Below are 18658 nucleotides of genomic sequence, written 5' to 3'. Positions count from 1 at the left end.
TATTAGTGTCTAAACTTACCACTCCTCTTCTATGGAGCAATTATATTCGCTGTAATAAAACACAACTTTAAATACCAAGGGTAAGCGATCAATTAAGCAAAATTAGAATTTAATGCAGACTGTGCAAAATGATTGGCATTTAATTTCCATCGTTGGCATCGCTTTAACCACATTTCTATAATCGAATAAGAACGATAAGTTTTTAAAACCAGATCAAAGTATATTTTTGACGTTTAATATCTGAAAACTATACTCTGAGAGTTGTTTTGCTTAAGGAAGGTAGAATCGTCAACGAGGCATAATTTAAAAGCGTTCCAATAAATACAATTCGTAAGTTTTCAAAGTCGCGAGTCGAAATATTTTGTGTACTATAAGGACTTATATAAGATGAATTGTTAACGAATAACAATTGAAAATCAAATTTATATCTTGTGTATTCAATTGTTAACTTTATAATCCACAGGCCAGGTTCAAGGGCTTCGTGTGCCGGTGCAGCGTCGCTCGCTAGTAGCGACGCGGACGCGCAGTTGGGCGAGTTGTCGTGGTCTCGATCCTCACTGCAAGACGAGCTCATCAAGTCGGTTAGTGGCAGCCCCACCCATCCGCATGTGAGTTGCTAGAATAGATTTGCTTAAATGTAGTTATAAGAAAAACAAATGACCGAAGATCATTATATATGATATTTTGTTTTAATTACCTTAAAATATTCTTTCTTTGGTTATAGATTATTGGCTATTCGATCGTAGATTTCTTTTATCCAATAGTTAAAATTATTATAAAAAAATATTATTGATAGCTATCGAAATTAAACTTTAAATATATCGTTCTCTTCAAATGAAAGGAATCCCTTGCAAATCAAATGGACTTCTTGATTTCTTCTCCACTTTTTAAATTAAGAACATATTCTTCTTAACGTATAATTTATATAATAAATTCTTCAACCATTCGAGTTTCTAAACGTACAAGTTAAAAAGTCATTCCAAAATAGTTTTCCAGGATAAAATCGAAACGGATTCGAATTTCTGTTGCTGGTATTATTGGGTCTGAAAATAATTTGCATGTTAACGAAATGGCTTTTGGAAGTAAGTTCTAACGCTTAGCAAACTTTTGGTGCACTAAAATCGATCATTAGCAATGCACTGGATTTAATAGAGTAGATGGTAGTGCTCCCAAAAAACGCTTTTGTTTTTAAAAAACACGCGGCATCTTTAGTTATTCTATTTTATAATTCATATTTTTCTTTCGATATAAATTATTAATTTCATCCATCCGTAATGTTTGATAACATTGAGTAGACATATTATCTTGTGTGTGTTTTTATTGCTTATTTCAATTAGACATAATGTTTTAATTTATACTAAATTAATACTGATGCTAAATTTCTTAATACAATTTTAATTGAAACAAGAAATCTTTTTCAATATAAATTCAGATCCTAATTGCAATTGGCCAAAATAAGTTTGTAAATGAGGTCCTTATGTATTTAATAGATATATTATACTGTATGTGTATTATTAAATATTCGAATGAAAGAACCGCTGTGAAATATTTGCATATGAATTATTCAGTATATATTAATTGATCTAAAATATGATTTCTTAATAAATTATATTAAAAGGGAAAAAGGAACATTTTTACTTTTCACGGTAGTATCGAAATAATAAATTACTATTTAATTTAAAAAAAAAAAACAGTCTTTTTTTATATCCAACTTTATTACAAATACTTCAAGGCTGAGGAATTATGTTAAGTTTAAAATAAAAAAATAAAAAACAAATGAATCAAAAATTAAATAAAAATCCCAGATCAACACAAAGTGCATAGTATTCATAGTGTTTAGATGTATTTTATATCTAAGAAATAGATAATCGATCATTACAAACGACTACTATTTCGATATTTTGCATGCTTGTTTGTTAAAATGAAAAGAATCGTTGAATTTGATATAAATAAAATGTACTAATGTAACTCTATATTTAATTACAGAAACAATGGCAGGATGCGATAATGTCCGACGATCGGCTCTCTCTGACTCTCGAAGAAATTGTCCATATCCGGTCCGTGTTGACAAAAGCGGAACTTGAAGTCCTGCCCGTCGAGGGTAGGGTCAAAGAAGATGTGGAAAAACGAAGGGTAAGTTAATATATAATTATGTCTAATAAATAAAATAAAAAAAATTAACTAGCGAATTAATTTTATTGGTATACTAGTTTTCGGCAGCGTGTTTTCATGTGTTAGGTATAAAAAAGTACCCTATGTCCATCCTTGGTATTCATGCTTGCTTTATACCAAATTACATCAAATTCGGTGCCTACTGCACCGTAGCCGTATAAGTGTAACAGATAGGCAGACAAAGCTTTCGCGTCTCCTTGGGGTTTAGGTTTGCTTCATACCAAATTAATGTTTAGTGCATAAGCCGTAAAAGCGTAACCTACAGACAGACAGGGCATTAATACTTTAAATATATAATTTAATACAGTACACAATGAAAGGAGTAAACTAATTTTATTTTTTAATATTAATAAGCCAGCGTTTAACCGTTGACTTGCCTGATGTTAAGCATCGACATGGTCTAAGATGTAGCACGCTTGCCTATATGAAACCTGTTTACTCTGGATTTGAAGACACCAACATTGTACCTATCGAGAAATACGGACTGTTTTACTCTTATAATGGTATAAATGTATAATATAAAGTGATATAAGCATTAAGTTAAAGGACCACGACGCTGCTAAAGGAAACAAAAATAAACAGGATACCTAGATACAGGAATTATATAGATTATTCTTTTTTTTTATTTAACATAAGAATTATTTAGTAAGAGGAAGCTACAATATAGATTTTTTTTTGATATTTCATTACTTTATACAATAATATTTGCATTTAAAATAATATGTATATAAATGTTTTATAACATTTGATTTTTTAATTCTTATAAATGTCATTTCCGCTTACAGGTATGCTTCCTATGTTTGAAGACACGGTTCGGTATTTTCGGCCCGTGGGGCCAGAAGTGTAAGCTATGCAAAAAAACTGTCTGTCAAAAATGTTGTTCGAAGGTATGTTGTTGGCTTGTGATCAAAATTGAACATAGGAAGAAATATTATTTAAAAAAAAGTTGTTTAAAATTGCCTTAATTGTTACGTTTCAGATGCGTATCCCGACGGAGCACTTCGCGCACGTGCCGGTAGCGCTGCTCAGCCCGTCGCTGCTGCCGTCGCCCGACGATGAACCGCAGTCCTTCCCGCGCTCGCTCATGGCGCGCCTCGTGGCGCCCGAACACAACGTGAGTTCACGACGCGCGTCACTCAGTAACACTCGCTTCAAGAATTAATGAAATACCAAATGTTTTTTAAATATTATTGTCAGAAAGAATTTTTAAATTATTACTTTAGAGATCTAGGTAGTAATTCGAGTAATACTATGTCAATTCTCATCATAATACTATCATGTTACGGTATTTCGATTTGGCCAATCGGCGTGATCTCCTTAGATTAAAATTAAATTATGTTTTGAAAAATGGGTTCCCTCGAAATGCTTTTATTCACCGATAAGCACAATATTTACAGCAAAATATTTCATTTGAAAATGATGATTGCGGTCGCTAGGAATCGCTGCGACCGGCGTAGATATTATATTAGATGTTAGTGTCGACCTAACGCCAATTCGCGTGCGGCCAGGTGACGGTGGACAACTCGGTGGGCTCGGCGCCGAGCAGCCCGGCGCGCGCGCGGCGCTGCGCCACGTCGGCGCCGGGCTCGCGCGGCGCGTCGGCGCTCGGCTTCGCGGAGCCGCTGCCGCCCGTCGCCATCGCGCGCGCCGACGGGCCCGGCAGCATGCCCTGCGTGTCCACGCCGCTCTCCGCGATGTCTACTCTCGAGCGCAGGTACGACGACGTCGTCTCCGGTACTGGCCGGCCATTATTATTGGTGCAATATTGTATGCGCACGGCACTAACCCGGTGAGTCGATTGCAGGGCGCGCTACGGGCGCGCGATGACGGGCGCGTCGGCGGCGGAGCGCCTGCGCGGCTTGCAGATGGCCGTGTGCCACGACTGCAAGGCCATGGTGCTGCAGATCATCAAGTCGTCCCGGGCGTCCCGCTCGGCGTCCCGCGACCGCGCGCTGCGCCACCTCACGCTGGACCTGGCGCCCGTGTACACGGCGGACTGTTAGCCGCGCTGCGCTCCGAGCTGAGGCTGCCGATTTGTCCCGATTTGTTTGCTTTGTTTAGTTTTATAAACAATCTGAGGGTTACCGTTTCGTTTCGATGCGAGTATCTGACCCCGATCGAGGGTCCGAATTGTATTGACGTCCCGACTCTTAATCTGTAATCCCTCTGGCAGCCTTACTCGAATGGACCTCGTGACGAAAGCGACGTATCGACACGACTCGGCTCCTTTCCCGTACAATGTTAAAGGCACAATTATCTTGAAATCGCCATCGTTTCGAATCGACGCTCAAATAACTTTCTACTGGATGAACAAGCAACTGAAATCGGATCGAGAAATGATTTGAAACTTTACACGTCAGTAATGGATGTTACAACAAATAGTGAGAATGTTTTGAGTAGTTTCATGAAAACAAAGAGCTTCCGAGGTTGTGTAGATCTACGTTGTGTTTGTAGATGGACTGTGATCCGACACTTGTAGACGAATGACTTTTGACAATACTCTATGACTATTGACAGATAGTGAAACACATTTCTTTTTGTTAATTTGTCGCACAAACTCGAAATTATATTTACAATAAAACGGTTGCAATCAGAGATATTCACACTAAATATATTGAATGATATACTAATTAAAATTTTAAAATATTCCAAGAAATTAACTAAAATAATATTTTGTCACTTATATGTAATAGATATTTATATATTTTTTCCTAGATTTTATGATATGTCTACAATTTGAATGTGAATCAAAATAATCTGTGTTCAAAATAAATGTGCTATGAATGTTATAGTATGAAGATGTAATATTATATTATAAATGTTGAGACATTATTCTCGTATATTCCATGTTACGTGTTAATTCAAACTCAAGCGTACCATTCATTTCCCGCTTATGACTTACGTGAGGCATCTTTAAGCTACAATTTCTTTGACATTCAACGCTGATTGCGATATTATAGAATGTTACTTTCCTGTGCCATAAAAACAGATAATTAAATAAGACAGCAGAATAAAAAGGCCACACATGTACAAATATAATTTATAAATTTGTGCGTGTTTTGAGTGAAATAAGCAAAAAGTTTCTATATGTTACTATTTATTTTCTGTAAGCTTTAAATATGGTGGATATCGATATTGATTACTGGTCACATATTTTAAAATAATTTAAATTTATAAAATTGATTGGGGATTCTGTTGCTTTTGTTGCTAACCGCTAAAAATAACAATTATTCCTGTGTTAAATTTAATATGTGTTAAATTGTGTTGAGAGACATTGAGTGAACATTCTGATTGGAATTTCATTTGATAACTCAGTGTTAATTATTGAAATATAGGCGTGTGTGTAATTATTTTTTATGTTGTGACAATACTTTCTTGATAAAGACTCAATTTCATATATAAAAAATATAATCTCATCTTATCTTACTATTTAGTATTGAATTATTTTATTACAATAAAACTTAATAGTGAAATATCACTAACTTTAAGATTTTTTTTTTCTTTTTAATAATAATTTCTCGGTTTATCATATTTATTTATAAATGATTATTTATTATACTTTAAAAAATCAAAGATCAACGATCATACAGCCTATAAGCGTATTGTAATTTATTTTTAATGTGTGTGACCAGTATTCAATTTTTTATATTTAAGATGTTCTTCGATCAATGTTTTCGTTCACGCATTTCATTCATACCTTAGTTTTATTTAGATGTATTTAAATTATTTTGCCAAATACATATGTAATCACTATACTTTTGTAAATATAGAATCATTTAGTGTCATCATAAAATCGGTTACGTAATTATTTAGTTATAGATTTCGATGTTCATAAAAAGTGTAATTTTATCGTAAGCTTTTTAAGAACTGGGATTTCTTCGGAATTGTAATAATTAATATTTTAAACATTTATTAAAATTATATTCGAACAGAAATCCAGCTTTATAACCCACAGCCACTGTTTTAGAATTATGTTTTTTTTTTTGAGTTTTGATTAGACACAATATTTATCATTATATAATTTTTGTAATAACATACTAAATTAATTATAATTACAATATTTGGCCCAATACTAAAAATGACTTACCATTTGATTGCGTATTCTGTGTATTTCAATAATCATTTTATTTATTTAACCCATGAATGTAATTCGCAAATTTAAATTGAATTCCCAGTTATAAAAAAATGTAAATGTATGTAAATTTTAGTAGTCTATATTAGATGTTACGTAGATTGTAATCGTCTAAAGCATACAAAAAGTAAAAAAATGAAAACGGTAACGATATTAAAAACAATTACAAATCAGTTTTTGTCTTTCATTCCTCACACTAAATACCAAACTATAGTGATTTTCATGTGACATACACGAAAAATGGCGACCCATAATAGAGAACTAATATTTATTTTCCATGTCTGTATTAAATTTTTAATCTAAAACTTAAAAATAACTTTAAACAAATTGAAGATGCGATACACCAAAGGCACGGACAACACGTCTTTTGAGATACAAATATAATAAATAAAATAATTGTAAAGTCATTCAATTGCAGGTTAGGTTATGTGTCTATAATTTTCACTTGTCCTATCTATTCGCACATCCCCACCGGTATACATGAGCGTTCGCATTCTAATTGTCTCAATTAGGTAAAAGTACTGATAGAAAAAAAAAAATTGGTTATTCGAAAAAAATAATTGATAAACAATCTCAATGAACAGACATACGAAATAAAATATTACGTGAAAAAAGACAATTGATAAATAATAATAGTTAGAAATCTCACTTGAAAATATTACCTGTTATAATATTGTTGTTAAGTTTCACAAAACTGCGAATCGGCACGATGCGAATTCGCAACATAAGCATGCGGAAAGGCGGCTTACTGCTATGTTTCGGGTAAACATATTTATACCCTATTCTAATCGGAGTAGAAATAAAGGTAAACAAACCTTACATTTACAAATTGCATGCGATTTTCTAATTGTTCTGCTCAGTGGCGTAGCTATCGTAGGGCCAGGTGGTGCAGTGCACCAGGGCCCCTTAGCTCAGGGGGGCTTCTAACCTCAGCTTTGAAAAGATAGGAGCATAAAAGAAAAAATATACATTGTCATGTGCGTCGTTATTTATTCATTCCCATTTTATTCTATTAAACACATAGACCCTACCCCTCATAGAGACAACGTATGGATTTAGCCTACTAGGGATAAGTTGAACTAACTGTTTCCTATTCTTGTTACTATCTATAATTTTGAAGGCCAATATAAGTTCAAGCTATGCGGAAAGAGGGGAAGGGAATCGATTCTTTCCTTATACACCGGGGCCCTTGTCCACCTAGCTACTCCACTGGTTCTGCTGTATTACGAATTATAAGCAGTTCTTGATGCATTTACCTTTATAATAGAACACTATTCCACTTAACTAGTTATAACCACATTAATTTGACTTTCGAAGTTCCGATTACAACTTATCGTATCCATAGTGAATATCATTATTGAAGATCTCGACCAATGATATCGCGTCAATTGAATTTGGTAACCAATGATATCGGTGTCAAAGTTGTTTATTTGGGTTTATTCCTGTTGTGATTGGAATGGGCTATACATCACCTACAAATCCATTCGCAAAATCCGGCGATGCGTCGTTAGTGCTCGTACATTTTTGTGTTTTAGGCCCTAAATGTGGGACTGTCTTTAATGTTTTTAAATAATATTATACGGCGCCTTCTCAAATATGCTTCATAGATTAATATAGACGAAAAATTGCTCTATGCTTTTTGCATCTTAGCGACGGTTATGCATTTCTAGAATATTTTTTAAAGAATTCTTAGTTTCTCTTAAATATAGGTTTATTTAAGAATAAAGCAATATTTTAACAATATGAAAGGTGATACTGTAGGGTTTTCATATGGTTGAAATATTAGTTGTCTTCGGCCCTGCTATTTATGTCTTCCATAGGTTACCAGTTGCTGAAGGAACCAGGGAGTGTCGTCCACTCAAATATATGATGATGAACTCGCAGAGAACATAGATTAGACCGAATATCACTGGTCGGTTCGGATCACAGAACACTTACTCAGAGAGGTTCGGATATCGTAATCGATGAGAATTGAGATTAAGAGAATAGTTCATCGCACTGCAGCCGCACGTCTAACCACTACCAATATTATACATGAAGAAAGTACTCAAACTCATACTCCAAAAAACCTATATGAATCTTGTTTCTAAAGATTGTTTTATATTATAAATTGAAACAAAAATTAATACTTAATTAAAAAAATAATTGCAGTATAAATTCTGATAAAAAATTGATTAGAAGTTTATTATGGTTTGGAACAATATTTATTTATTACTGCAAGGATATCTGGCTGCTGGCATAGACCTTACACATATTTAATAGCCTTCTGGCGTACTGTCAAAATAAAAAAAAAACCCTCGGACAATCACCTTCTATATAGTATATTTAGCTATTGCTAGACATGTTCCTAATAGAAGTTCATAATATTATACGCTCTAGTACAAAATAGAAAAAACTTTGGCTTTCTGCCCTTCAAGTCATAATTTAAAATGTGGGCTGAATATAATCAATAGCCATTTTTAATTAAGTAGTACGTTTGTATTAAGTAACCTAAACAAATATAGATAAATACATTTATAGGATATATAAGGAAAAGAGAACATTGTCCACTATACTAACCGCAAATAGCAGATTTTTCCTTAATATTATACACAAAACCTTACAACTCAAGTGCAAAAATTACTAATTATAGGAACAACAAGTAAGAAATACTCAAATGTTTAAAATAAAATACAAATAATTGTATCACATTTTATTGATTTCTATTGATGAAATTGGTAGATGCTTAAATAAATTGTCTAATAAATAACATCGTTCGTTTAGCCTACAACTAAAAGGCCATCATCGATGAAGCTGTGCGGGGGGATCTCGAGGTTCAAGGGGGCGGGGCCTTTGCGGATGCGTCCGGATGCGTCGTAGTGGGAGCCGTGGCACGGGCAGTAGTAGCCGCCGAAGTCTCCAGCATTGGCGACAGGCACGCACCCGAGATGCGTGCACACTCCGATAACCACCAACCACTTGGGGTTCTGTACGCGCTGGTCGTCGTGTTGCGGGTCACGCAGGGTCTCCACTGCCACTGATTTCTCCGTTGAGATTTCGTTGGCTGTCCTGTAATGTTATAAGAATGATTAAATACATTTTTAAGGTACAAGCTGTACTAATAAATGTGTTTTTTTTTGTAATACATAATTGAAAGAACATCTAAACCAATATTCAAAAAACTTATACCAGAAGATGCATCGCGTTTCGGAGGTTTCAGTATACAATATCTTATAAGTAGGTGCACTTAACAGTTACAAACGCTTTAAATTGATGGCATTGATGTGACAAGCACGTATTTCATGCTGTGTTAATATACTGTTATATACTAATGTTAATATAAAAATATTTTTTTAGATAAAAACAGCTTGTGCTGAAACATAGGGTTATATTTGTGCCATAGTAACAGCTTGTGAACGTCCCACAGCTGGGCTAAGGCCTCCTCTCACTTTTTGAAAAGCTCAACGCTGCTCCAATGCAGGTTGGTGGAATATACATGTCACAGAATTTCAGTGAAATTAAACACATGCAGACCTCACGATGTTTTCCTTCACCGTAAAGCACGAGATGAATTTAACCACAAATTAAGCACATGAAAATTCAGTGGTGCTTGCCTGGTTTGAATCCATGATCATCGGTTAAGATTCACGCGTTCTTACCACTGGGCCATCTCGGCTCTAATCGGTAATTTATTGCACCAGATGTTATTTATTTTGAAAATCTATGTCAAAGACAACCAAGACTCCTAGCTCATGCATAAAATAATTTATCATTCATTTTGTACTATTAACAATAAATATCACATTATGTAAACTTAAATTGAATACATGACAGTTTTAAGCAATATTATCAACAATTTTCTGGTGCATTTATGTTCATCGGTAATTGGGGGATGAAAACATTTAAAAACCAACTACATAACTCATACTTCCACTGGTACGCGTGTTTTTTATTAATTTTTGGAGGAATAAATATTAAACTACCTAATACTAAACAATAACTTTATATCACTTACTTTAATTTTATAGTTTTAAATACATTTTAAAGCCGAGATGGCCTAGTGGTAAGAACGCGTGAATCTTAACCGATGATCGTGGGTTCAAACCCGGGCAAGCACCACTGAATTTTCATGTGCTTAATTTGTGTTTATAATTCATCTCGTGCTTAACGGTGAAGGAAAACATCGTGAGGAAACCTGCATGTGTCTAATTTCATTGAAATTCTGCCACATGTGAATTCTACCAACCCGCATTGGAGCAGCGTGGTGGAATAAGCTCCAAACCTTCTCCTCAAAAGGGAGAGGAGGCCTTAGCCCAGCAGTGGGACATTAACAGGCTGTTACTGTAAATACATTTTACTGGTGGTAGAGCTTTGTGCAAGCTCGTCTACCCAGACCAGGTACCACCCACTCTTCAGATATTCTACCGCAAAACAGCAGTGCTTGATATTTTTGTGTTCCGGTTTGAAGGGTGAGTGAGCCAGTGTAATTACAGGCACAAGGGACATAACATCTTAGTTTCCAAGGTTGGTGGCACATTGGTGATGTAAGCGATGGTTAACATTTCTTACAATGCCAATGTCTATTGGCGTTGGTGACCACTTACCATCAGGTGGCCCATATGCACGTCTGCCTTCCTATTCTATATAAAAATAACAAAAAAAAAAAAAACATAGATGATGAATTTAGCTTAGGTAAGAAAATCATGATGCAACATATCAGGTTTGTGAGTCAAGTCTCTATACTTTCAAGAGAGTAAATTAAAAAGTTGTCTCAAGTTTAATTTCAATAAATATGTTACAACTCTGTATAATACAGGCGAGATATTACCTATATTAGAATTCAAATTGCAGAAGGAGTAAAGACGGGTACAACTTCAAAATAAAATTTACACAATATCAGTTGTCGAGGTCTTAAATAATATAAGATATTCAATTAAAAAGCAAAATATTTAATAGGGCATGCATACCTTTGTTATATAATAAAAAAAATATGAACAGAATTGCATCGCGATAGAGAAAATACATATTTAAAGAAGTGTGACAAGAATAAAGGGACCTGAGACCTGACATGGTGCAATATCGAATTTCAATAATACTTATATCATAAATGGGAAAGTGAATTTGTTTATTTGTGAAATTTTGTCAATAGGGTACAGAAGATTAATATTATAATAATGTCCCATACATTTGTTATACAGCCCCCTCTCACATGGGCGGAAAGTGGTACTAAAATAAATGGATAGAATAAACAAATAAATAGCTTTACCTGTGACGGATGAATAGTGGCTTTCCACGCCATTTGAAAGTAACCGACTTTCCTTCTGGAATTTCATTCAGTTTGATTTCAATCTTAGCTAAAGCCAGCACATCAGCGGCCGCAGCCATTGATGACACAAAGTGTGTGACAACAGATTTGGCAGCATAGGCACCAGCCACACTACCCGCTGAAATATATAAAAAAAAAACATGAAATATCATTATGTATGGATGAAAATTAACCGCTAAAAATTAAGTATTATTTTAATTAACAACGAATATTTAAAAAATACAAATAATATTACTTTACATATATGCTTATCATTTATTGGATAAAATATCTAGGATATATTAGTATCTTTAAGCACTTACATACAAAAAAACCAATATTTGATATACTATAATAATACTATTGTTCTTATGTTATTTCTCAAATAAAAAAAAATTACAGTATCAAACTTGCATTTTTGTGTTATGCTAGGACATTATATGTTATCAATATTAATTTTGTTTGTCATTTTTATATGAAGATTATTTTTTTTAATCAAATTGTGAAAGAAAACATATTCTAACCTCCAGCAATAAGATAAGTGAATGACTGTCGTCCATCAACATTATCTTCAGCCTTAGATTTCGGGTCCAGAGTTTCCTTACGTCGGTATGCTGAGAAGTCAGGATACGCAATATCGGAGTGCGCAAAACGTACTTGAGTTGGCACTGAAATTGACAAGTGTTATGTAATCCGATTTTCCATTATAATTAGGCTTCAATAGATTTCAATTTTATTTTACTTACCACGGCTTCCATGCTTAACTTTTAAGTTTTGAATGGGCAGGGCTCCATGAAGTGTCTGCACCGTTGAAGTCTTGGGCAGAGGCTGAACTACCAATTTGTCCGAAGGAATAGGGACAGCGACGACGGGTTTAAGGCCATTCGACACAACATTACATGTAGCTTTAAAAAAAGGAGCTAAATGCCCAGCACGAGATACAGAAGTCATTTTTGTTGAAATTTACGCAATAGAATTGCTTTATATTTTTCGCGATGTGCGATCGCCAATCTTGGAACAAAACGTCAAAGTTGAGGTTGTCTGATGTCTGTCATTTATCAATATAAATATTGCCATGCTTAAAAAGGAAAAAAAACCGAAAATATAAATACTATTGAATACAAATTAACTCAAGTTTTTTACGCAATGTGTTTATGTATAATTATTTATTTTATACTTTAATTTTCAAACAATTATTGAGTAGAAACGCCATCTATGATTACAACAAGAAAACTATTTTTTTTAATTTTCTGACGTGTAATCTATTCTAGTTGAGCGCAAAATATTCTTCCAATGTTATGTATAAAAGAGATGACAAATATTATGAGATCAATCGGATTCAAATGTTGATGTGCTTAATGATGATATGTAGAAACTATGTAACTACAGTTATAGTAAATATCTAGAACAACATGATAATTTAATTCACTGCTTTTCAATATGACCTGACACGCGATTTTACCTTGCAATGGTTGCGTACGATGTACATATACGCTTAAGACTTACGTAGGAGTTTAATAGTATAATCTCCAAATATTTTTATTTACATATTTCATTTTCTTTTTGTTTCATAATTTTTTTTTTTTTGTTATTAAATAATTTTTTGTTGTTTGTAGAATAAGCATTACATTATTAAAAGCTTACCTATCCCTATCCTATCCCTTATTAATCAGTCAACGTGGGTTTCCAATTTATATCAAAAGCATCCGCAACAGTCTATCTCATATCTATTTCTATGAGATTTGCTAATTTTAGATAAGAAAGAGTATTATAGTTCTTTTAGTCTAGGTACTTTACAAAAACGAAGAAGTCATAAAATCAATAATAGGTACCTAAATATTTATTCATTAATTTAACTCTTTATTGTACGTACCAGACATAAAACAGAAACTATGTCAAAAGAGTATCTAGTATAATAGCATGTTTATTACTTAATAAGTTTTCTTTCAACAAACCCAACAATAAAATAATTAAGACATATATATAGCTACATAAGAGGTAGACACGTTCAACGTTGCTAAAAAAACATCATGCACAGATGAAAAAAGTTGTTATATTTTATTTCAATTTAATGAATTTATCCAGGCCAGAATCCATTTTTCGATGACCCCATCGTTCTACCATAACGTGGTCATTGTTTTCCCACTATTATATAAAAGACAAAAACAACAAGACAAAATGCTTATGTATTGAATAAAGCTGTATGTAGATGTGTTACATGTAACTGTAGTTACATGTTCTTGAATAATCAGATAGTTTGTTTTTTGAAATTTGAAGTAAAGTAAACTAAACAAAATTAAGACACACCGAGATTTTTTTTCAACTAAACAGATAAGTTTAATGTTACCCACTCCTTGATTATTTTTTAAACTTTACAAGAAAAACTTCTTAAGTTTTACTTCTAGACCAGATTACTCAAGTAGCAGACACTTCGTGACATGATCATGTTTTACATGTCTTAATCAGTTTATGAATTCTTACTGCTGCGTCTACCGCTTTAAAAGTAGAAGCAGACGAAACTATACCGCTAAAATCATATTATCATGATATTATCATGAATCATATTATCTGAGACTGAGTAATATTAGCCTTTCTAACAGGGCTGAATCCTGAATACTACTGAACTCGTTCTTTCCTTCTTGCAGAACTAAAGCGAGCACTGTGTTATCCATCCATTAGCAGGCATTAGATTTCTTCAGGGACAAAGTATTTGAAAATTGTAAAATACTTTAACATGACATCAAAGTCAAAATTTGACTAAATTAGGCAAAACCACAAAGAGCACATTGCCGAAATAAAAGTGTTGCTTATTGGCAACTGCTAGAAAATATCGTAGATATAGTCATAGCAATAATAAGCGAGTATGGACTGCAAGGGATTCTTCGGTTAGTCTATATGCATAGATTGTTTTTGTTTTTGTTTTACATACTTGTACCAAAAATTAAATTGCCTTTATTGTCAAATTATCTTTCATTTTAAGAGTATTTTATTTTCATTATTTTACTATAGCTGATTTCTTTATTTTTATTTTTGGTAACCTCCTTTTTATAAATTTCTTAACCAAAATTATTATAGTTCAGAAACGACTTTCCCTTAATCAAGTAGAGCGAGAGAGTTTTTTTCTTGTGTCGGATATTCTACTATTGTTGTAATTAAGTTTTAGTTTATCTATATTTAGTGTTAAATGAATTTGCTGTCGCTACTTTTTTCTTTTTATGTTTAATTACAAGCGGTGTTTACCTATAATTAGTTTTTTTTTTAATGTATAGACTAGCGCTTGACTGTTATCACACCTGATGAAAAGTGAGATACAGTCTAAGATGGAGCGCGCTTGCCTAGAAGGTGCCTATTCACTCTTGACTTGAAGGTACCCACATTGTAGGAGGTGGGGAAAACAGAGGTTGGGAGGGTATTCCAGACCTTGGTTGTTACGCAATTCTATGTATTTTTTTAAATGTATTAAGTGTTATATTTAGTGTATAGAACTGTTGGTAAACCTTAATAAATAAACAAATAAATAAAAGTCTGAAATGTGTCTTATAATCTAACTAAACAAAAACTCGTAAGACCATGACCATTGCAATTACCACAATCCAGTTGTTTTTAAATATCTAGTAATAATTTTATGTTTTGCTTGAATAATGACAATTATTATTGTGGCGCCTCTTTCCACCTGGCGTCTAGAGCGATTGCTCATTTTGTCCTATGCCTGATCCACGTTGCTTAATTGTTACATAGGCCTAAGTCTATGACTTGAAAATTAAAATAATTTTATATAAATACATGCAAATATTAACTCTAGCATTCGGATTTTTTTCACTTTTGTGATAAAATATATTTTCTCTTTGTTACGCCTACAATACACACAAACACTTTGCACAAATTGGTTTGATTTTATTAATAAATATGTGCATGCAAGCACGTTTTTAATTTTTTTTAAGCTTTTGTTTGACGTACCTTTTAACTTACGACTTAAGAGCCATCTATTATGCGTTAATAGTACTACGCCGGACGCGTTCTCGCGAGTGTCAATAAAAATTGTAGTGTTCAAACTCAAAATGAACGCATACAGCAAAAACAGGAAACTTTTCGACGTTTCTTTTATTTTTTATTTATTTATTTTATTTGTATAGTTTTTGCTTTTATAATTTTAGTATTTGGTTTATAATTTGATTATAACAATCATCAATTTACATTATATTCGTCTTTAACGGATACATCAGTTGCGGATGCGCCAAAACGTATTAAAATTTAGTTTTTGCTCATTTCATGCGATTTATATTCCATAAGCGACCCACGTTTGATTTGTTATCAACTAATATAGCACTTATGATACCCTCCACTGGTAGGAATAAAAAAGAAATCGTATTGCCTACTTCCAACGTACAACCTTGACGGCAGGTGCTTATGTGAATTATTAAGGGTTATTTCAAAAACTTATTATTTTATACGCTGCAGCTGATATAACTTTAAAATTATGTCAAATAATAATAATTTATTAATAAAATTTGCTTTGAAAAGTTGCGGCGTTTTTTTTTTGGAATTTGATTGTAATATTATGATAAAAGTTGCATTTTAAATTGTTTATTTATTAAATATATATTTAAAATTTCATACATGTGTGAGTAAATCACACATCGTTAATATAAAAATAAAAAAAAATCTTTATTAGCATATAAAATTAATTCTTAAACCAGAATTTATTATATGCGACCTCAAAATATTCCTTGTACCTACGCATAGTTATGTAAACATATCCATGGTCATCACTGCGTTTTGTTCAGCTGTGTCCGTGATCGTCACTGCGTATACATATATACAATGTTTATGTGTGCAAGGTACACACATTGACGATGATCCTTGATAATACAACTACATACGCGTCGCAGCAATAAATAACGTAGTTGAACAGCGTGTGTGTCGCCGACGTTATTGTAATACATACTATGAGCAAGCTACCTACTATGCCTAGTATGTTTTCGACAGTCACATTGAGTTCTATAAAAAGCTTACCAATAATTATAATTAGGGGGACCTTACATGACATATTATTTTTTAATATACGATTTAGGAAATAATATGTTCTTATATCACTATTTATCTATATATATATAGAAAAAAAAAAATAATATGCCATTATATTACGGTGATGATTTGTAAGGTCGCTATTTTTTATTCTATTATTGTAGGTAAAGGCTTTAATGTAAATAAATAAATATTTATCTTTTTAATTTATTTAATATTTAAAAAAAATGTATGATGATGTCGTCCAAAATGTTTATGTATGCAAGTGCATTAACAATTTTATTATAATATTTTAATAAAATTATTTATTAAAAATAATTTCTATATTCTGATAAATAACATAAGATATTACCTACTAATATTTAGAAATAACTAAATATTTAAAAACTCGTACGAAGAACAATAGAATAGGTCCCTACCTGACTTTCGCATCGTTAAGTAACCTGCCTCACCTCAACCTTATTAATTTGTTTTCCATCGCAATTAAATAAATTAGATTTTTCTAGAATACTATAATGTCATTTGAAACAGAAAATGATGTTTTACGGGACACCGTAAGCAAAACCTCATTACTTTTTAAAATATAAAAGTAAGACAATAAACAGAAACAACCTTGGAAGATATAAAAATTACGTAACTTAATAACAAATAGTACATATAATTTAACTACGATACGCTTACGCTGACCTTAACTTGCATAGTTAAACACTTCCGTAGTGCCAGCTCTATGTCGCGTCACGCACAATTTATACGAAAAAAAAAAAAAATTGTGTGCACGGCTGCACGTTCCAAACGCCATAAGTACAACGTTTGTCGATAGATGGCGTTAGTTGTCAACAATCGTTAGTTCGTGCGTTTCTTACGATTAGATGCGTTTCAGAAATGAATAGAGCAAGTTCGAGAGCGAGGTTAGATAATGGCGGCGATGCGCGCGGGGCGCTGTTGGGAGGGACGGCCCAATTTAAAACGCGGCTTGCCCATTACACAATGAATTTATTGCCGCATACGGCTGACACATATTGCGTGCATGTCATGTGCGTTAAGACTGGAATGCTTGAACAATTAACGGGTGAGGTGCGTTCTAATTTTTTTAAAACAAACCTATTAGTGGTCAGCTTTCGTAACGGATTATCTCAGCGATTTGAAATTTTAACGGTTAAGTCTAGTAGTTAAGTATTAATAAATTAAACTACAAAAATGTTTTTATGACAAAATATGTGTACACGTAAATATTTAAAGTTAGAAATTAATTAAATACGAACGAAAGTAAGTGAAATTTCGTTTTATTTATTTTAAGAAATAAATAGGTGAGATGAAGTTTGGCAGAAAATTCCTAAGCATTATTTGCCATATTACTATAGCATGAAATTATTATAATTACGAATAAAAAAATTCGAATGAACGGTGTCAAAAAGATAGACGAGTCGAACTGCAATATGTAGGAAAAGTATACTAATGTTTGATTTTTCGTTGGCTCGGCTCCAAATTGATCGGTCATTTTGTGTAATTTGGCAAGTTTTCCGCTTCGCCGACACCTGTCGTCACCGACTTCAGTCTGTGAAGTTCAAGTCTAGTTACTTTTATCTTACGTGACTACGGTTGAATTATATTTACTGATACCAGAATCCCTTTGATATAAAAAGGAGACGTAAAATATAGAGGACGGTTTTTGGCAACGTTTTTCCTTTATTTTCTAAATGTCTTCTAAGGGACCTATTACTCGGTTTCGCCCCAATCTATCTCATTAGAGAAAGCCTCGTTCTACTGTTGGGCTCCAAGAGGCTTACATTTCGATTGATCAAAATCAAAACAAAATCAATCAATTATATTAACGTTTTGAAAACTAGGATAAGTCGTTAAAGTTGCAACTTACAATACAATCAGCTACAGTTGTTTTCGTTCTATTTTCAAAACAAGCATATATTTATATAATACATATATTAAGGTGGTTGGAGATTAAGAGCTGAAAATCGAGCTCAGTGGCGTGCCATTGGAGAGACCTATGCCCAGCAGTGGACGCGAAAAGGGTGATGATGATGATGATG

The 18658-nt window shown here is 33.1% G+C and overlaps 3 protein-coding genes across 4 annotated transcripts in view; 2 read left to right on the top strand and 1 right to left on the bottom strand.

Annotated features, from left to right (window-relative positions):
- LOC126781205 (protein spire) overlaps positions 1-6477 on the top strand; it is a 156715-nt gene extending 150238 nt beyond the window's left edge. For both annotated transcript variants that reach the window (XM_050506068.1, XM_050506067.1), the window contains 6 exons: positions 464-608; positions 1987-2133; positions 2958-3059; positions 3152-3286; positions 3681-3886; positions 3977-6477. In XM_050506068.1, coding sequence (XP_050362025.1) covers positions 464-608; positions 1987-2133; positions 2958-3059; positions 3152-3286; positions 3681-3886; positions 3977-4175 — 934 coding nt within the window. In that variant the 3' untranslated portion in view covers positions 4176-6477. The remainder of the gene's footprint in view (positions 1-463; positions 609-1986; positions 2134-2957; positions 3060-3151; positions 3287-3680; positions 3887-3976) is intronic.
- The window catches only part of LOC126781252 (larval/pupal rigid cuticle protein 66-like), a 271467-nt gene that overhangs the window by 148630 nt on the left and 104179 nt on the right, over positions 1-18658 (top strand). The window lies entirely within an intron of this gene.
- Positions 8982-12633, bottom strand: LOC126781237 (cytochrome b-c1 complex subunit Rieske, mitochondrial). Its single transcript, XM_050506129.1, has 4 exons — positions 12335-12633; positions 12113-12256; positions 11550-11727; positions 8982-9352 (listed from the first exon to the last, which is right to left on the bottom strand). Exons 1-4 carry the CDS (start codon positions 12537-12539, stop codon positions 9064-9066), a joined length of 816 nt encoding a protein of 271 aa, XP_050362086.1. The 5' UTR covers positions 12540-12633; the 3' UTR covers positions 8982-9063.

The sequence above is a fragment of the Nymphalis io genome, chromosome 3, assembly GCF_905147045.1.
Source record: "Nymphalis io chromosome 3, ilAglIoxx1.1, whole genome shotgun sequence".
Taxonomy (NCBI): domain Eukaryota; kingdom Metazoa; phylum Arthropoda; class Insecta; order Lepidoptera; family Nymphalidae; genus Nymphalis; species Nymphalis io.
The sequence above is the reverse complement of the archived record's forward strand: the minus strand, read 5'-3'. Positions and strand labels throughout refer to the sequence as shown.